The 27,502-nt window shown below is 36.1% G+C and overlaps 1 protein-coding gene across 1 annotated transcript in view; it reads left to right on the top strand.

The window, feature by feature from the left end:
* Positions 1-6,783, top strand: part of LOC101543291 (A disintegrin and metallopeptidase domain 3-like) — an 84,411-nt gene extending 77,628 nt beyond the window's left edge. The window contains exons 18-19 of the mRNA XM_004606924.2: positions 5,660-5,774; positions 6,293-6,783. Of these exons, the coding sequence (XP_004606981.2) occupies positions 5,660-5,774; positions 6,293-6,783 (606 nt within the window). The remainder of the gene's footprint in view (positions 1-5,659; positions 5,775-6,292) is intronic.
* Positions 6,784-27,502: the final 20,719 nt, after the last annotated feature.

The raw sequence follows: 27,502 nt of genomic DNA, 5'->3' as shown, positions 1-27,502 counted from the left end.
TCTGGACCAGAAAAAGGAACCCAAACCTAACTGAAGGAAAGAAATAATAAAAATTAGAGCAGAAATTAACAACATGGAAACCCAGAAAGCAATCTGAAAGGTCAATAAGACCAAGAGTTGGTTCTTTGAGAAAATAAACAAGATTAATAAACCACTAGCAAGACTCACAAAGAAAGAGAGAGAGAACCCTAATAAACAGAATCAGAAATGAAAAGGGGGACATCATGACAGAAGCCAAGGAGATTGAAAAGATAATCAGAGACTACTTTGAAAGTCTGTATGCCATGAAACAAGAGAACCTAAAAGAAATGGATGAATTCCTTGATTCCTTCAATCTCCAAGACTGAACCAAGAAGACCTGGAATACCTGAATAGGCCCATTAATATCAAGGAAATCGAAACTGTAATCAAAAGCCTCCCCCAAAACAAGAGCCCAGGTCCGACAGATTCACTGGTGAATTCTTCCAAACATTTAAAGAGGACCTGTTGCCAGTTCTCCTCAAGCATTTCCAGGAAATTGAAAAAACAGGAACTCTCCCAAACAGTTTCTATGAAGGACACATATCCCTAATACCAAAAGCAAACAAAGACACCACAAAAAAAGAAAACTATATACCAATATCCCTGATAAATACCAATGCAAAGATCCTCAACAAAATATTAGCAAATAGAATCCAACAACTCATTAAAAAAGATGATACACAAGTGGGATTCATCCCGGGGATGCAAGGATGGCTCAACATTCGGAAATCAATCAACATAATCCATCATATCAACAAAAGTAAAGATAAAAACCATATGATCATATCAATAGATGCAGAGAAAGCATTTGACAAGATCCAACATCGGTTCATGATGAAAACTCTCACCAAAATGGGTTTTGGAGGAACTTTCCTCAAAATAATCAAAGCCGCCTACCACAAACCTATGGCAAGTATTATTCTCAATGGAAAAAAGATAAGGGCCTTTCCTCTAAGGTCAGTGACAACACAAGGATGCTCACTCTCACCAAAAGGCACTATTCAATATAGTACTATAAGTACTTGCAATAGCTGTTAGGCAAGATAAAGATATTAAGGGCATCCAGGTAGGAAAAGAAGAAATCAAACTCTCACTACTTGCAGACCATATGATACTATATCTAGAGAAGCCTAAAACCTCTGTTAAGAAACTCTTAGAAACAGTAGACTTGTACAGTAAACTTGCAGGCTATAAAATCAATACCCAAAAATCCATGGCCTTCTTATTTGAAAACAATGAGACAGAAGAAAGAGATATGAAAAAGCAATCCCATTCACAATCGTGCCCCAGAAAATCAAATACCTTGGAATCAGCTTAACTAAAGAATTAAAGGACCTCTACAAAGAAAACTATAAAATGCTACTCCATGAAAGAAAAGAGGACATGAGGAAATGGAAACATATCCCCTGCTCATGGATAGGGGAGAATCAACATTGTCAAAATGGCAATACTCCCCAAAGCATTATACAGATTCAACGCGATCCCTATAAAAATACCCATGAAATTCTTCAAAGAAATGGATCAAGCAATCCTGAAATTCATATGGTACAAGAAATGCCCACAGATAGCTAAAACAATTCTTGGGAAAAAGATGATGGGAGGCATCACCCTCCCCAACCTTAAACTTGACTACAAAGCAGTAACAATTAAAACAGAATGGTACTGGAACAAAGGCAGAGCCACAGACCAGTGGAACAGGGTGGAGTATCCCTACACACAACCTCAAATGTATGATCATCTAATCTTTGATAAGGGAGCAAGAAATGTGAAGTGGAGCAAGGAAAGCTCTTTAACAAGTGGTGCTGGCAAAACTGGACAATCACATGCAAAAGAATGGGCTTAGACCTCGACCTGACACCATGCACAAAAGTCAGATCAAAATGGATTAAAAATCTCAACATCAGATCACAATCCATAAGGTACATCGAAGAAAAGGTTGGCAAAACCCTCCATGATATTGAAGTTACAGGTATCTTCAAAGATGACATGCAACTGACCAATCAAGTGGAAACAGAGATAAACAAATTTACTATATTAAACTAAGAAGTTTCTGCATCACAAAAGATACAGTGACCAGAATACAAAGGCAATCTACAGAATGGGAAAGGATATTCACCCAATACCCATCCGATAAGGGGTTGATATCAAGGGTATATAAAGCACTGGCTGAACTCGACAAGAAGAAAACATCCAACCCCATCAGAAAATGGGGAGAAGAAATGAACAGAAACTTTTCTAAGGAAGAGATACGAATGGCCAAAAGGCACATTAAAAAATGCTCTGCATCACTAATCATCAGAGAGATGCAGATCAAAACAACCATGAGATACCACCTCACACCACAGAGAATGGCACACATCCAAAAGAACAAAAGCAACCGCTGTTGGAGCGGATGTGGGGAGAAAGGGACCCTTCTACACTGCTGGTGAGAATGCCGACTGGTTCAGCTCTTTTGGAAAACAATATGGACACGTCTCAAAAAATTAGAAACTGAGCTTCCATTTGATCCAGCAATACCACTTCTGGGAATATATCCTGAAGAAACAAAAAGGTATAGTCGAAATGACATCTGCACTTATATGTTCATCGCGGCACTGTTTACAATAGCCAGAATCTGGAAAAAACCCGAGTGCCCGAACAGATGACTGATTAAAGAAACTTTGGTACATCTATACAACGGAATACTATGCAGCTGTTAGAAAAGATGAAGTCATGAACTTTGGATCAACATGGAAAGTATCATGCTAAGTGAAATGAGTCAGAAAGAGAGGGACAGACATAGAAAGATTGCACTCATCTGTGGAATATAAAATAACAGAGTAGGAGACTAATACCCAAGAATAGCAGTATATAATACCAGGAGTTTGGCTCCTGGCTTGGAAGCTGGACTCACATGCTGGGGGAAAGGCAGCCCAGATAGAGAAGGGAACACCAAGTAAAATGTAGTTGGGGACCCCGCACGAGAAGAGAGAAGCATGCTGAAAGTAGACTAGAGACTGAACACTATGGCCACTCAATACCCCTATCGCAAACAAAAGGAGAGAGAACAAAATGGAATACCATGCCACAGAGGCGGGGTGGGGTGGAAGGAGTGACAGGATTGGAGGGTGGGAGGGATACTGGGTTCACTGGTGGTGGAGAATGGACATTGGTGGTGGAAGGGTTCTCAAACATTGTATGAAGGAAACACAAGCACAAAGATGGGTAAATTTGTAACTGTATCTTCACAGTGACTCACCTATTAAAAAATAAAGAAAAAATTAAAAAAATTAATTTTTAAAGTGAATTATTGTCTGGTAGTGTACTTATTCAGTGTGTTAGTTATATCTACCATCTCATCCTAATTTGTACAGTTTCATTTAAATGATCACTGTTATTTTTAAGAGACCTTCACTTATAGGTAGTTTTTTGCTTTGCTCTTACAGCTCTTAGAATATTTCACTATCTTTAGTTTGCCATTTAATTATGATGTCTATTGATATTATTTTGTTTGGAATTGTTATAACTGAAACACTTTGAGCTTCTTAGGATTGCGTGTACTTATCTCATCAACTTCCCCTCCTTCTCCCTTTTCTCTCTTTCTGGGAACCCTATCAATAATATATTGTTTCTGAATTGTCTCACAGGTCTTAGCTGTTTTCTTCATTCTTTCTTTAAATCTTATTTTTCATTATATTCTCTTCAACTGTTTCTTTTATTTTGATCTTGAGCATAATTATTTATCCTCTGTGTCCATCAATCTACTGCCTATTTTCTCCATGAGGTTTTTAGTTCCCCTACTATGCTCTTTTAGTTTCAGTGATTTCTTATTAAATTTATCTCACAATTTCTTTTTCTTATTGGGATTTTCCTGTATAGTTTATTTCAATTTAATGACATTTTAAGTTTCTCATCAATGATAGCAAAAAGCTTTGATATACTTTACACTTTTGACATTATCCATCAATGCTGGTGGGTTTCTCTATTCTTTTACTGTTTTCAATGCTATGTGGATAATAGGTACAAGATTAGCCATCCTGTGATGACTAGGTGTCAATGATGATTCCATTCACCACTGTATCTGGGTCAGTACTGGGAGTTTGCTGTGTCAAGCTTATTGAGTCAAGTCAGTGGCTGATCTGAGCTGTATATTTCTTTTCTTTTCAGTGAGTGGGAAAAGTAAGAGGTCAGGGCACACTCAGCGGGTCTCAGGGCTTAGTTTTTGTTCTGCACTCAAGGATTACTCCTTACAGTGCTCAGGGGGCTGTATGGGGTTCAGGGAATTGAACTCAGGTCAGCCATGTGCATGGCAAGGACCTCACTTGCTCTATTACTTTCTTCCTTCAGCTACTGCTTTCTGTTCCTTTCTGGAGACCGAGTAGAATAGAAATCTTTGTTCAGGAATAAATCAAAACTTGGTGCGTGTAGAAGCCTGTTTGGTTTACCTTAACCATCTTGCAGTTTAGACTCTAAGCTCAAGGTTTGCTGCTTTTATGTACTCAAAGTACTCTCTGCTTTGTCCCGAAGTCATTGACAGAGAAGCACCCAGAACTCTCTAGCTGGGCAGGATTACCACACCAGTTCTCCAGTGGTGTTGGACTCTGGGTCCTGACTCTAGTGGAGAACTGGTGAGGTAGACTAGTACAAGGACTCTATGGTCACAAGTCAGCAAACTCTTGTCTGACAGGTATAATGCTGAAGTGGTATCCTCTCTTTGTGAGTGTATAGTGTAAATGCAACAATGGTGCATGCCAGCTATGATTAGGAAGAGCATTCCTAGAGATAATTTTCTATATTCTAGGTACTTTTAAGATCAGCTGATGAGTTTTCTTCCTGTACGAGTTTGGGTGCCTGTCAACTTTATTATGTGTGTGTGTGGGGGTGGTGAAGGTGGGCGGTTGACTGGGATAGAAGGGGGTCAAGTGTGTGCTGGGTGCTAAGTGAGTGAGTATCTGAAGAATTAACTCTGTGTTACCCGGATTCTTTAGGATTTCCCTGTTAGTTTCCAAATCTCAGTGTTTCCAGGTATCTTTTTTCTTGTGCAGGTGTCAAGGGTTGGGACACATTATATAGGCCTAGAATACTTAACTTTTTAAATGGAATGTCCTTATTTTAATATTTCTGCTACTTTTGAACTAACTTCTCAGAGGTGAGGTTGCTTGAAAAACCAACATTTGTGACTTTTTCTTTTATACATTTCTAAATGTTTTATCTTGTGAGCACATTCTTGATTTTTCTCAGAAAGAATTATTCAATACATAGTTTTACATGATTTCTTTGGGAAAAGGTGTGAAGAAAATTCTTATGTTTTTGTCTTTAACTGATTCTGAATGAATTTTTAAAATCTAGAACTATTTTCAAAATCTAAATCTTATAAATGTTACTTGCTAGTATACTATGATTTTTTTACAAGAATAATTCAATTGTCTTTAAATGTTATCTATCAAAAAGATATTAAATTCAAGAAATTATCTGAAATATTTAGCAATATATTAAATTAACATTTATTATATTTATCTCTATTTTGCACATTAATTTTACTATGGCATTATAAATTATACTAACTTAATAATTCATTTGTATTTAACATAATAAGTAAAACACCTGATTTTTATGTTTATACAAAGTACTCTCAATTATCATTTAATTTTGGTTTTAGATTTGCAATGAACTCTTTCATTGTCAATGCGAAGTTGGATACAGCCCTCCAAATTGTACACCAACACCATCATCTCCAGGAGGAAGTCTTGATGATGGGAATTGGATTATGACAAGTTAGTACTTAGACCAATTAATCCAATAGATATTTCTTCACTTAGCAGTAGTGTTCTACATCTCCAACACTTATACAACATATGTATAACACAATTAAAGAATTAAACTTTGTGTTTTATTTATTAGATTTAAATCTCACTGTGATTTTTAATTTTTATGCTGGAAAATTATAGATACATAAGGAATTACTAAGAAATATAGAGGAGTTAAAGAAATAGTTAAATGTGCTTTTGCATGCTTTGAATGTGCTACTCCCAAATTCAACCCCTAGTATGACATGGTTCCATGAATGCCACCTAAACTGAACCCCAAGCAATGAGCCAGGAGAAGCTTGTGAGCACTTTTTCAAACTGAGAAAAAAATTAGAAGAAAGATCTTTATGTCTGTCATTAAGCCTCTTTATGTTTGTCATTAAGCATCTTAACATTCTGAATACTCTAGTAATTACAAAAACTAAGAAATTGGTAAGAGAAACTTAATTTATCTAATGTCAAGCCTCTGTGTACCTGGCTCATAGTCACTGTCCAAGCAGACTTCAGGATATTAAAAGGGGAGCGCATTGCTCAATTGCTTCTGCTTCCATATGTATCAGGGAAAAGTACAGGCATGAAAAGAGAAGGTGATTTTGGATGTACTAACGCAGAAATATTTTGGGCAAGAATGATAACTGATGATAAACCTACTTTAGTTATGACCTTTGCGGGTGGAATAAAACTGGAAGGTATGTTGGATTCAGGTGCTGATGTTACTATTATTGCCTCTCATCAATGGCCTATGATTTGGGAAAAGCACAGTGTAGATGTTACTTTTTCTGGTTTGGGTGTGATCACTGACGTACAGCAGAGTGTGCGACCCCTTCATTGTACTGATCCTGATGGAGACAAGGCAGAAATTCAGCCATATGTTGCTCCAATAGCCATTACCCTATGGGGACGGGATTTGTTAAAACAACTTCGTGTGAAATATGAAAAGGAGAAAATGGCGCCCAACGTGGGGCAGTCTGTCTGAATTTCTGAGCCGTTGTCTGCAGGGTGCCCCTGTAGACTGTTAATGAAAGGGTATCCAGCACCACTGAGTGTCCACTTCCCTCAACCAAGGTCCAAGTATCCACTCCACAAAACACACAAATATCTTCCCCTTTCCCTACTATGGAAAACTTCCTACTAATAAGCTGGTTTCTGTTGCCTTTGGGCATTTACTACTTCTTTGCTATGTATATTTCAGATATATGAAAAAGATAATTCAGTATCGGTTCCTCTTCTTATTAATAATTTTATTCAGCATAATATTCTCTAGATCCATCCACATAGAAACAACTTGTCTGATTGATTTCATCTTATAACCTAGTAGTAGTATTCAATCATGTGTGTATATATGTATGTATATATAGTATATATATATTATTTTTTACCCAATCATGTGTTCTTGGACACTTGGGTTGTTTACATAACAATATGAATTTAAACATATTAATATTTTCCTACCATAGTAACATATAAAAACTAATAAATTATTAAGATTAACTGTGTGGTTTGCATCTCTTTGAGGTTAACATTGTTCAACTATTAGGAACTATCTTGATTTGCTGCATAGTTGAGTATATAATTAAGTTTATTTAGGACTAGCATTTCTATGTAACTGTGTACCAGGATTTTTCACTCACGAAGAACATTTCAATGAATATTAGGTTTTAGTTATTATGACTATATCCACAATGAACATTCAAGTACAAGATTTTATTATAGATTTTTAAAAATATCTAAGTGAAATTTGCAGGCTTATGATAAATATATAAAGTTTTTAGAAACCGTTAAATTATTTTTTAGAGTGATAGTATCATTTAACATTCCCAATGATAATATATGTATGCTTCCATTTAAAAACATTCTCATAAAATATTTGAGCTACCATTAACTTTTGTTTCATTAGTTTGATTTTCTTTCACTCCCTTAATGGGAGTGTTTAAATGTCTGTTTTTGTTTTATTTTGTTTGGAGAACACACCCGGCTATGTTCAGGGCTTACTCCTAATGCTGTGCTCAGGTATCACTTATTGTGGTGCTTCGAGAACCGTATGTGGTGCTGGGGATTGAACCCAGGTTGACCACATGCAAGGCAAGTGCCCAACATTCTGCACTTTGTTTCTGCCCTGCATGAATGTATAAACTGTACTGATTTTACATCAATAAAAATCTACTTATTTATGTTGCCCCAGTAGAAATGTATGTGTGTTAAAATGTGATATTTGAAATACATGAATATTGTTTATTTGAAATTTGAACAGATTTTCTTCAAATTTGTAATTTTCCTCAAACTAACTATACCTTACTAATTATTTTAGTAATGTATCTTTTTTCATTGTTAGGCTTTTGGTATGAACTATATGAACTTATCACAAATATTAGTTCTGAATATTTTCTGTTACGTCTAAAAGTAAACCCTGGTGGTGCTCAGGGTTTTTCCCTGGCTTTGCACTCACAAATTACTCCTGGCAGTGCACTGGGAACCACATGGGTTAACAAGGATTGAACCTGGGTCAGAAGCATGCAAGGCTAATGCCCTAACCACTGTACTATTGCTCTGGCCCTCTAGTTTACACAATTTTTATCTTCTTGATTTATGGAGATACATTTTGTGATTCAGAATGTGGTCAATACTTTGTGATCCAGTTTTTATGGAGATACAGTTTGTGATCCAGCACGCCCCATGTTTATAGGAGAATGTGTATTCCCCTTCAGGGGAATGAAGTGCTCAATATATGTCTGCTAAGACTATTACACTTATTACTTCAAATTTAATGTCTCCTGACTAAGATTTAGCCTAGTATATGTATTCATAGGAGATAAGGTAGTGCTGAAATCTAATGGACGCTCTTGCTGAAGGTGTGGTGCTGAAATGTTCTAATTGTAAAACCTTGTCAATAACAGTTTTGTAAACTACAGTCCCTAAAATTTAAAAAAAAAGTAAAGATAGCCATAAAATGTTTCCCATCCTGGGGGCACAGTGGGTAGGACGTTTGCCTTGCACGATGCTGGCCTGGGTTTAATTCCCAGCATCCCATATGGTCCCCTGAGCACCGCCAGGAGTGATTCCTGAGTGCAGAGCCAGGAGTAATCCCTAAGCATCGCCGGGTGTGGCCCAAAAAGAAAAAAAAAATGTTTCCCATTCATAAATGTGGAATGTCCTTCTACTTATTTGTATTATATTTCCTTTACAATAATTTATACTTTTCTATATAAGGTTTCTCTTGGTGAAATTTATTATAATCTTATAAATTTATTATGTGGTCAAAGTAATAGGGCAGCATTTACCCTGCACAAGGCAAATCCAGGTTTGATTTCCAGAAGCCTATATGGTTCCTCAAGCCCCACCAGGAGTGGTTCTTGAGCACAGGGCCAGGAGTAACCCTGACCACTGCCAGGTGTGGGCCCCAAATATAAATAAGACAATGAAAATTTATTAATTAAATATTTAATACAAATGTCAATGGATGCCTTTCTTGATCCCTTTTCCGAATATCTTTGTATATAGAAACAAAATAGATTATTATGTTGGTCATTTGGGGTATTAGTTTGAGGGGAAGGAAGCTGCTAGAGATTAAATACAGAGATTCACACATGAAAGACAGGTAATTATCTGCTCATTTATTTTTTGTATGGTTTTGTGACTGTACCCCAAAGTATTCCTGTTTTACTCTGAATAGACATCAGTTCAATAAGAAGGGAACACATGTACTTACTTCAACATAATTAAAATCAAGTTCTCTGTCACAGATAACTTCATACCAAATACTAAAAAATGAAAGCTTTCTCTTTAAGATCATACTTTCAAAGATCAGATTCCTCATCACCTTTTCAGAGCAGTACGCTGTTGTTTCCTATCATCTGTCTTTTTATAAAACGCAATAGGTCTTACACCATATTTTCCTTAATTATTTTTGGATAGGCTGGATCGATAGCACAGAAGTTAGGACCTTTGCCTTGCTTATGGCCTACCCGGGTTGACAACCCGGGATGACAGTGACAGTGACAGTGATTTTTGGATAGCACTGTAGCACTGTCGTCCCATTGTTCATCGATTTGCTCAAGTGGGCACCAGTAAGGTCTCCATTATGAGACTTATTGTTATTGTTTTTGGCATATTGAATACACCACGGGTAGCTTGCCAGGCTCTGCCATGTGGGCGGGATATTCTCAGTAGCATGCCAGGCTCTCCAAGAGGGACAGAGGAATTGAACTGGTTCTGCCGAGTGCAAGGCAAATGCCCTACCCATTGTGCTATCACTCTAGTCCACCTCTAAATTTTCTGTGGTACTTAATGAAGGAATTTTCTTAAAAAAAAAATAGAGGTAGCATGTGTATAGTTCACCCATACATGCCTAATATACATGAGAACCTGAGTGATCAGCGTCACCGCTGGCACTCTGAGTCCCAGTGTTGTTGGAGTATTCCCGCTGACTTGAATACTATCAGATATGCCTATATTAAGATACAAATTTTCCCTAGGTTTCATTTGTAGCTTTTTGAAAATCCATATATCATTTTGAACAATAAAATAATAAATCTGTTGTTTTCCAGCATAACAGAGACTCTAGAAATGAGTCCTTGGATATTTTTAGCCTATCAATTTACTTTTAATTTTTTCAGGCCTTATTTTCTTAATATTATAGTTTAGGTAAACGTGGTTATAATAGTGTTCACATTTACAACATTGATAGAACCAATGTGCATTAGCTCTATCAAGTGCTCACGACCCAGACTCCTATCCTTCTGTCACTTCTTATCCAACATTTGTCCCGGATTTATTTTTCTCTCCACTGTTGATAAATTTTCAAATCTAAGGTTGATATTTTGTCATTGTTTGATACAGTGTATTTACTTGGTTTGCCTCTGTACATTCTAAGATGTGTGAGCCAATCTGGTATTTGATTTTTCCCCTTTGGCTTATTTTATTTCACATGCTACCCACCTACCAGTTCCATCAACTTTAAAGAAAACTGCTTGATTGCATCTTATAACGTCATGATTAAAGTCATGACCACTCAATTATTTAAGAGGCAATGCTTTCAACAAATCACGCTTAAGATAACTATACATATATTGGGACTGGAGAGATAGTGCAGGGGGCAAACACTTACTCTGCATGCAGTTGATATTGCCGAGACCCTAGTTAGAGTCCCTAATACCACAAATGGGTCCCCTGTTTACTGCCAAGAGTCACTCCTAAGCAGAGAGCCAGGACTAGCCCCTGTGTACAGGTGTAGCACAAAAGCCCAATAAATAAATAATTTTTTTGGCTTTTTGGGTCACACCCAGTGATGCACAAGGGTTACTCCTGACCCTGCACCCAGGAATTACTCCCCGTGGTGCTGGGGGACCATATGATGTTGGGAATTGAACCCTGGTCGGCCATGTGCAAGGCAAACACCCTACCCGCTGTGCTATCACTCCAGCCCCAATAAATAAATAAATAAATATTTTTAAAAAGCATTGCCATGAACATAGGTGTGCATATACCCATTTGACTATGCATTTTTATTTCTTGCTATGGATATCAAGGATTGGAAACAGTGGTTCTACTTTTACATTTTCAAGAAATATCATGCTGTTTTCCATAGAGACTGAACATATTTCCATTCCCAATTACAATGAATGAGAGTTCCTTTTGTTTTCCATTAATACCAGTTCTTTACATTTCTCTTTATTCAGAAACATGCCTTTCTTATCAGTATTCTCTGACATATTATTCATTTAAATTTTAATTTTCCTGATAATAACTGATGTGAGACCCTCTTCAGGCACTGTGTTTCATGTTTGTTTTGGGAAAGTATCTGTTGAGATTTTATCCCCAGTTATGATGCGGTTGTTGTTTGATTTTGTTACTGAATTTTGTGTGAACTATATGTCATAGATATGAACACTTTGTCAAAATAGTAGTCAATATTTTCTCACAAATAAAAAACCAAAACTTTTCTTCCCAAAATTATGAAATATTTTCATAATTAGTTCTTAGTATTAATTGAATGATTTTACTGTTTTAATTTTCTTCAATATTTTAAATGAAAACATTTATAAAATAATCTTAACCTAGTATGATATAACTAGCCAAGAATAATATAATAGAATAACATCTTTTAGAATATAGCACATAAGTTTAAATGATACAATAAAAGATAAAAATAAAGTATGCCAATGATAAAGTGTCAAACTATGCAATGCATAACTGGATATTGATAGAGACTTCTATGAAGCTAACTTATTAATTTACTTAATTTATTCAGTGACCATTTAAAATTTATTAATTTAGCTAATTTATCATTTTAAGCACAGTCTTTATAATTAAAGTTTCTAAAATATGTTGTGTGTAATATTTTTGTAAAATCAAAAAGTACTCTTATGTTTTTAGCAAGTAAAGACTTTCTTCTACCACATCCTGTCGCTCATAAAAGAAATAAAATTTGGACCATTACCTACATTTCAGTACCTTTAATCATAGTCTGTGGTTTAATTGCTTATAATTGGAGCACTATAAGTAGACTTTGGACCGTAGAAGAAACAGTAACTGAAGGGTAAGTAAATTTACTTTATATTTAATACTAAAGCTAGGAACTGAGTTTCCATATGGTTCAATGATTTCACTTCTTGTCATTACCCCAAGGATTCAAAAACTCTTTAGAAAAGACATTTGTATACTTATGTTGATTGGCAAGCATTTTCACAGTAGCAAAAATCTGGAAACAACCAAGTATCCAAGAATGGATGATTGGATAAATTAACTATGGTAAATAAATACAATGGAATATCACTCCATTTAGGACATAACAAAATCAAGCAATTTGCTGCTACTTAGATCTGGAGATTATCATGTTAAGTGAAGTTAGTCAGAATGAAAGGGTCAGACAGAATAATTTCTTTCACATGCAGAACATAAAGAAACATAGTGGGGAATAATTACTACTCAAAGGCAACAAAAACTGAAATCTTCATCTTTAGTAGTAAATTTCACACAAAGCGGGCAGGGGAAGCTCTGGCGGTGTGTTCTATATAAATGTTTTATGCTTTAAACCCTGCATTATCAGATTTGCATACCACATTGCATTAATAAATTTTAAAAAGTAAAAATAAACAAGAAAAAAATTCACAAAAATTAAAGCATGTTAACAGAAGTATTCAAGTGCTCTTCAGCCTTGTAAACAAAGGAAGTTTGTAATGAATTAGGTGAATGGCTAGAAATACTTAGTACAAATAAAAATTTTCACATTTTAGGCAATGTTCTTCTTTTTTTTTTTGCTTTTTGGGTCACACCTGGCAATGCTCAGTTGTTACTCCTGGATCTGCACTCAGGAATTACCCCTGGCAGTGCTCAGGGGACCATATGGGATGCTGGGAATCGAACCTGGGTCAGCCGTGTGCAAGGCAAATGCCCTACCCACCATGCTATTGCTCCAGCCCCAGCAATGTTCTTATACACACAGAAATATATCATGTTCCTCAAATTTTAAATCTTCAGTGGTTTCAGATACCAAGCCATCTTGGTTGCAATTGCTTTAAGAATTTTACCTGCTCTCCAAGTATCCCTACATTTCTTTCATTTACATTCACTTATTGCAAGTGGTTAATAGAGATATGGAAACAAATTTTGTAAAGAGAACAAATAGAATGTAAGAACAATAAAAGATGGCATTGAGTAATAAAGACAACAGAATATGTACATAATTCATATTTTTTATGGTTTTTTAAAATTAGAGTTAAAGAATTTGCATAGTTTCTCTATGCAAATTATCTACAAATCCAAAATTTGGATATTTAGGATAATGAAATGCAGAAATAAAAATAAATTAATGAGTCTCATTTTCCATATTAAAATAAAATGATCTCTTTTCTACTTGGTAAAGATAAAGATAATAAACTGTATGAAATTTACATCAACAGCTCTATTTGCCAAGTTAGTTAATTTTACTCATCAGTATTTTAGTATAAATTAGATAAATCCAGTGTAGTTGTCAATATCAGAAAGGCACTAATTTAGACATTCACATAATAAACTATAATAGAGTCAAGTAAATGGTACCTTGCATACATTTCTGGTTTTCAAAAATTTGAAGCAGTTTATATACATAATTTTGATTTCTGTAAAAAAAGTCATAGAAAAGGTATTATTGATCATAAACAACTAAAATCAGTCATGACAGTCTATGTTGTAGAGTATTTGTACTTTCAGAAATTGAAACTACAGATGTAGAACCAAAATGTAAAACTAAAGCAAGAAAAAGAATAGTAATAAATTGCTAGGTATTCATAATTTGGTTATTCTGGGGGTGGAGTGATTTGCCTTGCATGCAGCCTGTATGGGTTCAAGTTCCAACACCTGGTAAGACCCTGAGTTCTAGCAGGAGAGACTTCTGAACCTAGAACACGGAGTAAGCCCTCCCTGAGTAAAGCCCCGTATGCCCACAGCCCCTGCTCCCTCAAAATCAAACACATTTAGGTTATTCTATCCTGTCTTTATAATTTGTACCATTTGTTTACAATTTCTGAAAAATCACTGCTTTGAATGAACATAGCTCTGCATGGTTATGTCAATTTAAAAACATGTACCAAAATTTAAAGTGTTCTATGTGATTTACACATCCTGAGTTAGGTATTTGGACACATATTTTATGGTGGTGGTGGGGCACTGGAGACATTGGGGCCAAGCATATTAGTCTTCGGGGACTACTATTGTCTTTGTGCTCTGGGATCATTCCTGGCTCTACTTGGATGGTCATGTCCACTACTGAGGTGAACTGGGGCTGACCACATATAAAGCAAGTGTCTTAATCTTTGTACAATTTCTCTGCTCCTGGACGAATCTATCATTTGTGGCCACGGGATTTTAGCCATATAGTAGTAACTTGGATGCCCATATTCACATTTGGTTGAACAGTTACAAATGTAGGAGTTATGTTACTTTATTTTTAAGGAAGTAGAATAGGGGCCAAAAAGTATAGTACAAGGGTGCTTGCTTGCCTTGCACATGACACTCCCTGGTTTGACCCCAGAACCATATATGTTCACACATATACTGCTAAAAGCTATTCCTGAGCCCAATGCCTGGAGTAAGACTTGAGCTCACTCAGTGTGGCATTCAAACCTAAGGGGTCTGGTTTGACAAACATACATTTTAAATACCTGTATAGTTGCAAAGCAGATATCTCATTAATAAAAGTAAAATAATTATTTGCATGTTTATTTTATAGAAATAACTGTAAAAGTTTTAGATTTTGAGGGTTTGCAGATTTTTTCTTTTAACTTTAGAGAAAAACACTTTTAATACATATTAATATCTTATATTCTCTACATATTAGGTTTGCAATATTATAAAGAACTGAGTGTCTTTATGTACCTTATAAAGGGAGATTAAAATTTAAAAACTAGTTAACAGTTTACACAACTATAAATTTTAGGTGGCAACATACTTTGAAGAGACTTAACTAACATTTTAATTGTTATACAGCAACATTAGGAAAAATAACAATCACTACAGGGCTGGAGCAATAGCACAGCAGTAGGGCGTTCGCCTTTCACGCGGCCAGCCAACCATTTGATTTCTTCCCCCTCTCGGAGAGCCCGGCAAGCTACCGAGAGTATCTCGCCCACATGGAAGAGCCTGGCAAGCTACCCATGGCATATTGGATATGCCAAAAACAGTAACAATAAGTTTCACAATGAGAGACATTACTGGTGCCCGCTCGAACCAATCGATGAGCAATGGGAGGATAACAATCACTAGAATATGTTATCACTGAGTGGTGTATTAAATGGAAAATGGAATCTAACATATTAATTGAGTGATTAGCATAAACCTATGTATTTTTGTCTTAATTTAAAAATCGTATGCTTCCTAACCCTGAAATTGACATCTGTTCTTTACAGATCAATATCAGAAGAAGAAGAAGAATCTGATAGTAAGGAAAATCAATCATATAGCTTAAGGTGAAATAAAATAATAAAATCATTAACAAAATGCATAATTTATTAATTTTCTACACAATTTTAGTAATAATAATTTTCATAATTACTAATTCTTTCTCCTACCTATTCATGTTGTGCAGTAAAAGAACTCATCCAAATCTACTATTAATTTTGCTTTACATAAGTTTAGCAATATTTAAATTAACTTAGTCAATACTGTTGTAATAAGAATGATTTTAAGGAAATTCTGTAATATTTTTAAAAATTAGCATTAGTTTTACTAAACTAAAAAATTAGTTTAATGAATTAAAGAAAAATTTCATGTTTTTTTATTAAATCATTGTGAACTGCACTTTTATATTTTTGAGAATAATAAAATAGATTTTTTATTAAAGAGGTAACTGGATAGGTATCTTGGGGTTAAAAATATGTGCAAGGACAAATAGTCTAGAATATGTGATATGCTAATTAATATAGGTTAAAAATTAATATGGTATTGCAAAAATAAAATGGAGAGGAGTAAAAAAATTAGTTTGGTTTGGACATATGTAAATGGGAAATCTGTTGAAAATATATCGAGGACTTCTGGAAGTAGTTAAAAATAATTTTTATTTACTTGTATACTTTTCCCACCCACTCTTTTATGTTGATCATAATATTTTACACACATAGAAACTGTAAACAAATGTATATATAAATTTACAATATTTCATTTTATTATACCAATTACAAATTGATGAAAAATAAACCTGTATTTAAAAATTTCATAGAGAATAAGCATAGATGGTGACAGTCTTTAATTATTCATCTTGATGAGTAATAATGACTTGAACTGGAGCGATAGCACAGCGGGTAGGGCGTTTGCCTAGCATGCGGTCAACCCAGGTTCAATTCCTCTGTCCCTCTCGGAGAGTCCAGCAAGCTACTGAGAGTATCCCGCCTGCATGGCAAAGCCTGGCAAGCTACCCGTGCCATATGCGATATGCCAAAAACAGTAACAAGTCTCACAATGGAGACGTTACTAGTGCCTCTCGAGCAAATTGATGAACAATGGATTGACAGTGCTACAGATGAGTAATAAAATGATATTTTTAATAAACAAAATTTAGAATCTCTAATTTTTTATTTCTTTTTCAAAAGTAACTCATCTTCAGTACTATAAATCTGAAAAAAGGACATTACCACCAAATCACCATATACTGGCTGGATGCAAGAATGAAAGAAAATCTGCTGCTTCCTTCTTTCATCATGGATTTAGGCTTTCAATTTCATAAGCCAAAATAAATTCTGTGAGTGAAAATTTGTAGGTGTGTGTCTGTTGATTTCTATACTTGCTCTGTGGTTCTTAGAAGGGATTAAACATCACTGGCTCTTTTCAAATTGAGAGATTGTTATTATATTTGAGACTAAGAGAAGTCCATTAATCATAGCTGTTGCCTCTGTTTAGATGTTAATATCCAAGCAAACTAATCTCATATTAAACCTATAGTCTGCCTTTTATAAAAACTTTCCTTTCCCTATCCATTCCAAACCATGGGTTATTAGAAAGTGCTAAAAGGTAAATTACGGCGACATCTGAGTCCTCAAATAGTCACTAGCTATCTTCAAGGAATCTTTCATATTGAATTATTAATTATAGATACCTATTCTCTTCAGGTAATTTTTTTATTATAATACTAGGTTACACAGTAGAATACATACACACATTTGGAAGAACTCAGAAATTCTGCTCTTCTTTGGATTTCAAAATTTCTGAGTAAAATTATTTTCCTTGGTTTCTTCCTCTCCATCTTTTAGTGAGAAGGATACAGTTCAACATTTCTCAAAGGATTAAACATGAATTAGGGGACAATCACTACACTAAGACTTGAATTAGGATTTACAAAGTCAATCTTTCAAAAGATGATCATGGTTCAGGAATTTTCACAGAGCTAAATAATTTTTTTCTGAATGTTCATCAATAATGTATGAGTAAACAATAGGAATGAAGCACTTATACTTTAAAGACATAGATGAACCTTAAAAACATTATGTTACACCTATAAATAATAAACACAATGCATCTATTTGTTTGGAATATTAGAAAAGGATCATCTCTTAAGACAATGTTTATTGTTATTTATGGTCTGGGAGTAGGGTAATGGATGAGAAGATTGGATGAGGAACCAAAATTCTAAAGGTGCCTTGTAGGCGATCTTATCAATATTGATTGTATTGATTATTGTGTAATCTGGTGGCTAGGGAAAGCCTTGAGTGGCTCTCTCTCGCCACCTATGATTGGTGGACTCGGGCCACTCGCCCACCAGGGATGGCCAATGCCATGGGCTGACGAAGGATGAATGAGGGCCACCTGGCTGGTTGATGGTCAGTGGCCGTTTATTCCATTCTCCCCATGCGCCTGTTCCAGTCTCACTGAGTCACTCATTCTAGTCTCACACTGCCCCTCATTTCTTTCTCCTCCTGTCTCTCCCACTCATTTCTCCACCACCCTCTCGAAGCCTGGTCTCTCTCTCTCTGTAGTCTCTCTACCCATCTGCTCCTGCAATCTTCCCCTACATTCTTCTCCCTCTGTCCCCCTTGCTAGTCTCTCTATGCTCCATCTTGCTGCTCTGGTCTCTCTCTAGTCTTTCACCAGCTCCCAGCATTTGGGGGTAGACACCACACCCCATCTGTTAGCACAATCAACATATCAAAAGCCCTTCCTGATTGCTGACCAGGCTCAAGGGAGGGAAATACCACCTATGGGTGTTTCTCCTCTCCCTAGTCCAATAACTTAATTAACATCTTAATTTTACTTCTTAATATTAGTTATTAGGACACAGTAAGAGATACATTAAGCTTGTAGGGTAGCTCTCCTGGGGACACCTCACCACAGACTCAGATCACAGTGCTCAGGCCTGATTAATCATTCCTAACCGCAGCAGGGTCAAATGTAGTTATTACTTTTTAGATCATGACAGAATTTTGTCCATGACCACGCTCTTAATTTATAGTTAAGCATTATGGCACTTTGACCACTTCCATGCCACAGTAGCTCACAGCTTACCCTGGGTCCATTCAGTCCCTCATTGGGACCCTGCTTTTGGGGTTCTAGGAAGTAAGGGCAACTGAGGCTTAAGTTGAGAGAGCAGATGTCCAGGCGGTAATATTATCTGTAGTCAATTAACTCCCAAGTTACAGGCTTATCTTTTTAACTGTCTTCCTGTGTCCATATAAAAAGTAATTGCTCTAAAGTAACTAACTGTGTGAAGGACATTAAGGAGAAGAGAAAAGCAATATTTACAAGTCAACAGAGTCTGATCAGGAGGCAAAGGTAATTAACAGGTTTGGGGAGCAATCAACAAACTCAAGCTCCCTGCAGCCAGGGAGAAAGGGCCAACCAATGTTATTCTACAATTGTAATGGTAGTTGCGCAAACTGTGAATGCATTGAAATTCTTAGTAGTTTAATTGTGCATTCTAAATGAGTGGGTTTATCCACAAGATCATTTCCCAATATTTTTCATTGTCATTAACTCTCGGATCTTTAGGAAGATTTATATGCTTTATTTTTAGTAATTTCAGATGAGAATATTCCATGCATGACCAATCTTTACCCCTGACCAGAGTTTACATTTTGCTACTGTTAATACAAATCATTCTTAAAATAAGATGCACTGGAAATGTTTGGATAAGATGTATGATAGAAACCAGGTTAGTATTAGTCATGTGGGCCTTGAGACTTGCCCACCAAATTCAGACATTTGAATGCATTTTCCCCACAGTGGTGTCACTTTCTTTTGTTGTGTCACTAAAACCTTTCTATAGCTGTGCTATATCCTCAGTGCTGAATGATTCATCAAAGATATCCTTGGAATGAATTTTAAGACAATTGGAGTAAATGCTTTTTTATTCTTGACTCCCTCTATTAAAAATAAAAGAAAAATAATGTCAGATGTAGTATTTATTCAGTGAATAAAATCTCATATATCTCACACGTTGCACAAAAGTAAGCTCAGTATTGATAAAGACCTTGAGATCGACTGTAACTATAAAATGTATTGAGAAAAACATAGGTATAATGCTCTAAGAGCTCGACCTCAAAGGAGTATTCAATAATACAATACCAATGGAAAAGGATACAGAATTAAAAGTAAATATATAGCTTGACATAAAATTATAAACTTTTTGTACAACAAAAGAAACATGGGCTAAAACTAAATGACAGCTTAATGGGAGAAAATTTTTACTCAACACATCAGATAAAGGGTTGATATCCAGGATATATAAAGTACCCACAGAGACTAAAGGACAACAAAGACTAGAAACCCCCTCAGAAGAAGGGGGAGAGAAAAGTAAGAGGGACTTCTCTGAGGAAGACTAATGAATGGCAAACAGAACATGAAAAAATGCTTATTATCACATTATTAGGGAAATTCAAAGGTGACAATGAGATGTCACCTACCAGCCATAATGATACAAAACAAAAGTTCTGGGAATATTCTGTGTTGTTGGAGATGTGGTTAAAAAGAAAAGGAACTTTCAACCACTATTAGTGGGAATGTTTTCTTATTCAACTCCTATGGGAAAAAGTATGGAAGGTTTTCAGTAAACTTAGAATTAAGCTGCCATACAACCCATTTTGGGTTTCTATCCTCAGGACAAAAAAAAATTGTTCAAAAGGACATATTCACAACAGAATAAATTGATTCATTGAAGCACTCAGTATAATAGCTAGCTTTGGAATCAATCTAGATGCCCAATGACAGATAAATGGATCATGATTTTATATATATAATGAAATATCATGCAGCTGTAAAGAATGATGAAATCATGTAATTCACTGCAACATGGATGGAACTGGAAAATATGTTTAATTAAGCCAGAGAAGGGGATACTGGATGATATCACTACCATGTGGCATTTAGAATAACCAGAGGAAGAAATGCAATGTTTATGGATCCCAAAGAGAGATGCCTAGATAACCCTTAGCCATAGAGTTTAGGGATGAGAAGGAAAGAGAAGGAAAGAAATTGAGTAGATGTGAGGGTGGGGAGAAGACACAGATGAGACCCAAACTTTAATAGCCAAATTTTAAAAGGTGCCTGTCAAACTGGGGTGGGGTGTTAGCACTAGGATCCTGGGAACATTGGTCGAAGGAAATTGATATTGATAGTGGGATCAGAGCTGGAACAACTAAAACTCTGCTATAAATAACAATATCATAGTTTGTCATTGAGTATGGCATTCACTCATGACACTTAAGGTCGCCCTCAGAGTAAAAGACTCAGAAAGGTATACCTAACTCTAGTTTGCTAAGGAAATTTATACTTTTTAAATAATGAATTAATATTTCATTTACATGTAATTTTCTATGCCATCATTTTTGCATCTATAAAGAGTTTTTAAACAATGTACGAGTACTGCTATTTATTCAGCCATTGATTAAACTGATTGAATTGGGCATGAACTCCACATTACATTTTTTTTATTCTATTCTGAATGTTAACTTTATTTTAATATTTTTCCCCATTTTTAATTCACCATGAGATACAGCTACAGCTACAAAGCTTTCATGTTTGAGCTTCGATCATCAAACACCCATCAAACACCCATCCCTTCACCCACTTTCCATCACCAAAATCCCCAGTATTCCCCCCCAACCTTCATTCCTACCCTCCCCCTGTCTGTGTGGCAGACAATTTCCCCCATACTCTCTCTCTACTTTGGTTACATTTGGTATTTCGACACCAGTCTCACCACCACTCTCAAACCTGCCAAAAAAGCAATGCTAGATGATTTGTTTTGTTTTGCTGGTTATGGATAGAATATGATGTCCAAGAAATTCTGTGTCATTCTCTTCCGGGAACTTTAATTTGTATTCTCTAGGCCTTGGTCATTGATGAGATTACAAGGCACCAGGCGCAGTTCGTGGGTGTAACTGCCAAGCTACTGGAAAGAAAACTGGGGACCTGGAGGGAGAAGGCCATGTCACAATCCAAGTGGGTTCGAAGATCTCAGTCATGTGTTTCCACGTATCTGGGTTTTCCTGACGGTCCGCTCTCTGGTGAGGTTCATCCTTTCTTGGGTGAGGCTTGTCTGACTATGTGGAGAGTGGCCTTGGGCATGGTTGTGGTTGGGTTCTGGAGGTTTCCAGCTGCTGGGGTTATGCTTGGGGCAGGGAGGGAAACTCAACCCACCCCACCTCCAATATGCCCTGGTGAAGACAGCCTGGCGCGGGGTCAGGGCATTCTGTGGCACTCTCTTCCAGAAGCTTTAGTGTATAGTCTCTGGATCTTGGCCATTGATGAGATTACATGGCTCTTTGGGCAGTTTGTGGGTGTGATTCCCAAGCTACTGGAAAACTGGGGACTTGTGGGGAGGAGGCTGAGTCCTGACCCAAGCGAGCCTGGGGCTCTCAGTCATGGGTTCCCGTTTACTTCTGTGTTACAGGCCCTAACTGCATCTTTTGATCTCTTTAGAGATTTATGGGTCTTTGAAGTAAGGCCAATAAATGGGCTTATAGCTGAGCTGGAGATGGTGTGTGGGTGTGTCTTTCACATACCTAAATTTTGGTGTTTAATTCTTGGTAAACTTGGCCCCACATTGTTGGGGTCTGGCCAAAGGCACAGCAGAAATTTTGGGGTTTCTGGAAGTCTGAAGGCATCATCAGGCTGCTGATGCACTTGCCCCACAGGTACAGGTTGACCTGCTGGTGGCACCATACACCATACCCCCACTATAAAGAATTTTGATAATTTATTTATCAATGCAGATAGCTAAGAATGATCTCTAATATAGTATTTCCTAAATATAAGCTTATAGTCCCTTTTTATAATTAAAATACACTATTTTATGCTTTTATAAGCCTATCCATTGTTTACCTTAAATTTTCTTAATTATCTTCTCACTCAATTGTGTATTTGTATGATTTACCTCTTTCATGTTATATTTTAATTAATTTACATAAAATCCACATTGACTTTAAATTTATATAACTACTAAATGAGAAAGAGACAATTTTTTCCCTTTTTTTTTTTTTCTTTTTGGGTCACACCAGGCAATAGGCGATACACAGTGGTTACTTCAGGCTCTGCACTCAGGAGTTACTCCTGCAGGTGCTCAGGGGACCATATGGGATGCTGGGGATCGAACCCTGGTTGACCTCGTGCAAGGCAAATGCCCTACCCTGTAGGGTACTATAGGTCCAGCCCCCAAAGAGACAATTTAAAAATATATATGTATATATATTTTTGATTCAGAACTTTGTGGAATTTTAGTTTGACTTTAATTATCTATACATGTAGATATAACCAAGTGTATCCATAATAAATTTTTAAAAGATCTCTCATATATAGGATATAAATAAGTATACTAAGTGAACAAGGAAGGCCAAAGTCTATAAACCTGAACTTACATGGGAGGGAGGGGTGTCCTAGAGAGGTCTTTGGGTGGTCAGAAGCAGAATATCTGGGAGTGTCTGTGATGTTGGAATGATGCATACATGAAAAGTATAGTTAACAGTACGGTAAATCCAAAAATTTCAATAAAAATGGAGAAAGAGGCTAAGGGAAGGGAGAAACTGAACTTTCAAATGTCTTAGCAATTTTACTTCTTGGCATCTAAACCAAGGGCCATATGTTGCAAAAATGATATTTCAACTCCTATGTTCACTGAAGCACTATTCACAATAGCCAAAATCTGGAAACAACCAAGGTATCCGAGAACAGATGACTGGATCAAGAAACTATGGTAGATATGCACAATGGGATGCTACTCTGCTTAAAAAAAATAATATCATGCAATTTTCCAATACATGAATAGATCTGGAGAGTATCATTCTGATGAGTGAAAGCTGGAAGGAGAGGGCCAGAATTAGAATATACTCTCACATGTGGGATAATTAGAATATACTCTCATATGTGGATATAAAGAAGTAATGCTGGAATGTTTAGTGCATAAAACCCTAGAAACAGTTTTGGCATTGATCTCCAAAACGAAAGGCTTTATGCACACCCATGTTTATCACCGTGCCTTAGTACAGCAGCCAAGGTATGAAAACCCAAATGCCCATGCTGCTGTATTCTAAATTTCAGAATTTCTGGATCGGACCTCTTATGCTCTCCCCCACTGATGTACCAAAATTATTACACTTTTGTTTGGGTTTCACACACATGTTTGTAATCTCTTATACAAGGGCTTAATAGCTTAATAGCTTAATAGCTCCAAGATGAAATACAACAATCTTCACACACTTTGTAGTAGGTGCAGTGGTGGTGGGATTAGTGTTTGAATAGTAAACATAATGAATTATTGTGAACAACTTTATAAAAAATAAAATAAAATTTAAAAATACTAATAAAACTGAGGAAATACTCTGCATGTCACAGTTCTGCAGAAGAGTCAAACAAAAGTGAAGATGCAGAGACATTTTGTTTACCTTTGCATTAATAAAAAGATTATACTGAATTGTGTTCACTTTAAAAGCAAAGTCTTTTGCATTTCTGTACTTTTAATATTTTTGTTTTGCTTTCTTGGTCACTAGAGGCTGGGGGTAAAGAAAGCTTGAGAGTTATTGAATTGTTATTGTTGCAAAGGATTGACCTGAGATTAGCTGTACAAGGCAAGTGCCTTATCCTCTGTTTTAACTCTCAATAGACAGCCAATATATTGTTATTATTTTTTCTTATAGTTTCCCACATAGAAATCTAGCATTCCACTTGTGCACTCTATTTTTCTTGACCTCCACCACCCCCTCTCCCCGTTTAAAGACTTTTGTATTATTCCACCTATTACTGAAGTTTTCTGCTCTACATAGAAAATCATTTAGCATTCTTTATAGAATCTGCTTTGAAGCCAGATGCGAGCATTTGTGATTTTTTATCATTCTTACCAATTGGAGTGATGCCTTGGAAGGAGCAAGTTTCGAGGTTAGAAGTTCTTTGCATTCAAGACTTTGAACCCCCACCCCCTACTGGTCTTGCTTGGTATAGCAAAGACTCATATTTCTTGGCATGGCAAAGAATCAAGAAATAATCTGTGTGTCTGATGTTTTTTTAACTCTTAGTCTTCTCTCTTGCTTCTTTTAGGACACTATGTCAGGTTCTTGCTCTTTGAATTATAGTGTGACTTGGTTTCTAAATTAGTTTTGTGTTCAACTTTTTGAGCTTAGTGAATGATTGCAAATACCTCTTTTTACAATGGGAACTTCTCAGCTATTATTTCATCCACCAATAATAAGTTCTCCCTAATTTACTGTTTCTTCTTCTGAGACTGCTTTAATGTGGAAATTATTTCTCTGATTATTATCTCTAAGTCTCTTAGTATCTCTTAATTCTTTTTCAATTACTTTTTTTCTCTATCCCTAAAGTAAAGCCATAATGCTATCACTAATACACAGGACTTTGCATTGCTTGAAAATGTAAAATAAACCATTTTTCACTGAGTTTTTTCTGTTATTACCTGCTTTGTGTTGTAGACACTAAGATCCTCTGATTCAACCTGTATTTAGAGGAAAACTAAATAGATTAGTTTAATACACACGCTCTTAAAATTGGAAAATAATTGCTACATTTTTTTATTCATGGAGAAACCCAGATACAAGTCTGCCAGATTTCTATCTTCTCGTTGAACTTTTACTAGTTTTGTTTGCCAGATATAAATTGTATCCTTTACAATTCCTCTTTTTATTATTACTTTTTTGCATAAGAGGAGATATTGGCTTACAAAACTGTGTAAGTTCTAGGAGTAAAGTTTCATACTTGTTCAGTACATATGTTCCACACCACACCAATGTCTTACCTACTCTAGTATCTCTGTGGCTCTAATATCATTATGAATGCAGGGCACCAAGCTAAGTCCTTTCTTATGATCAGAAATTATCTTTATATCTCTGGTCTAGAATTCCTTTCCTTTATATTGCTAACCATATTTGTTATTTATTTTATTGCAAATATCAATAGTTTATGTGTTACAAAATAATATTCTATTACAAAATTGTATTACCATTACAAAATAATATATTGTATAGGTATATAATTTTTTGATTTTGTTTTGAGGCCACACTTAGAGGTTTGCCGGTCTTATTCCTGGCTCTGTGCTCAGCAATCACTTGTGGTGGAACTCTGGGGACCATATGGCATGTGGGAAATTGGACCCTGGTCAGTTGTGTGCGAGGAAAGTGCCTTATCCACTATACTGATTCTCTGACTCTAGTATCACTTTTTATTAAAAAAAAATATTGAATGTGTTAATAATGCACATTTTTATTATTTTCTTTACTATCTTCCAAAATATTATCTTCTTCCCTCAACTTTACCTCAGGAAACCTTAGTCATGTTACAAAGTCCACTTATATCTTTTCGGTAGATAGCTTTATTTTTTCTCATAGTGAGTTCAATGATCAAATTTTCACCGCATATTTTTAAATTAAAGCACCATGTTTTACAAAGTGTTCCACAGTTGGATTGTAAATATACAGTATTGCAGCACCAATTCTACCACCCATACCAACTTTCCTATACCAATGTCCCCAAATCTCTCCCATATTACATCCCACTCCAGCCTGCCCTCTTGACAGGCACCTTTCTAAGTTTGAATGTTAAATTTGTGTCTCTTAATTTCAGTGTTGTTGACTCTATGATTTAGATATTTGGATCTAACATTCCTTAATAGCACCTTGGTATGTGGCTCCCCTGACTTGGCTCCTGTTGCTTCTCATCTGTTTGTGGAAGTTCCGGTTTGTTGGGAGCCACCTGGACTGAGTGACTTGTGAGATCACTTCAGGGTTCCCAGAGGCAATGGCTTCAGTTCAGACAATGACAATGTCTAATGACAGTACTAAGTTCAGACAATGACAATGGACTTGTGCTAGGGAGGGGCTAACACTCCTCTAGAGAATAGTATAGATTAATAATTCATCTTTGACTGGACTTGGGGGTGCGAGTGGCCTTTGAAACCTTTAAGAATAAGCTTTGTTTCTGTTTAGAGAGCTTGAAAACTGAGTCTGTGTCCCTCTGAAACTCTATGTTAACAAGCAACCATTGATTGCTGCATTTGACCCCCTTACCACATGCCTGCTTTCGCCTCTATATAATCATTTCTTGCCCTGAATAAACTTGTTAGTTGATCGTCAGTCAGTGACCCACGTCTTGGTGCCCAGGCAATAACACATGTTTGTATCAATGAACTTAAGTCATAGACATCTTGGAATTGGCTCACTGCTCGTAGGTACCCTGTCACCTCAGGTTGATGGCAATCTGTCTCTTCTTCCCAGCCTCTCTACTTTTTCTATTCTTCTCCTCCCTATACTCTGGGGCCAAGGTTAATCAGGGCATTTTCCCTTTAAACAATTGCACTCTCACATCCAGTAATTCTGAATACCACATATAAGTAGTATCCTTCTGTGTTTATCCTTCTTCTGGCTTGCATGATGTCTTCCAGCTCCATCCCTGTTGCCGTGAATTGCAAAATTTCAACATTACTTACATCTGTGTATTATTCCATTGTGTGTGTGAGACATCTTCTTGATCTATCAAGTCCACATTTTAAAATTTTGTTTTGTCTGGTCATCATTTTGTGTGCTTCCATTGTATATAAAAGCAAAGTAATTTAATAATTCTAATTTTTCCTGACTTATTTCATTTCACATAATTCTTTTAAGGGTTTACATTTTATTGCGAATAGCAAATTCCATTTTTTATATAGGATAACAGCATTACTTGTTTACATCATAAATTTTTATCAATATATGAATGTGTGGCTTCCATACTTTAGCTATTATACAAAATGGCACAAC

This window comes from Sorex araneus, chromosome 1, assembly GCF_027595985.1.
Source record: "Sorex araneus isolate mSorAra2 chromosome 1, mSorAra2.pri, whole genome shotgun sequence".
NCBI classification, from domain to species: domain Eukaryota; kingdom Metazoa; phylum Chordata; class Mammalia; order Eulipotyphla; family Soricidae; genus Sorex; species Sorex araneus.
Note: the sequence above shows the minus strand (reverse complement) of the source record. Positions and strands in the feature narration are given on the sequence as shown.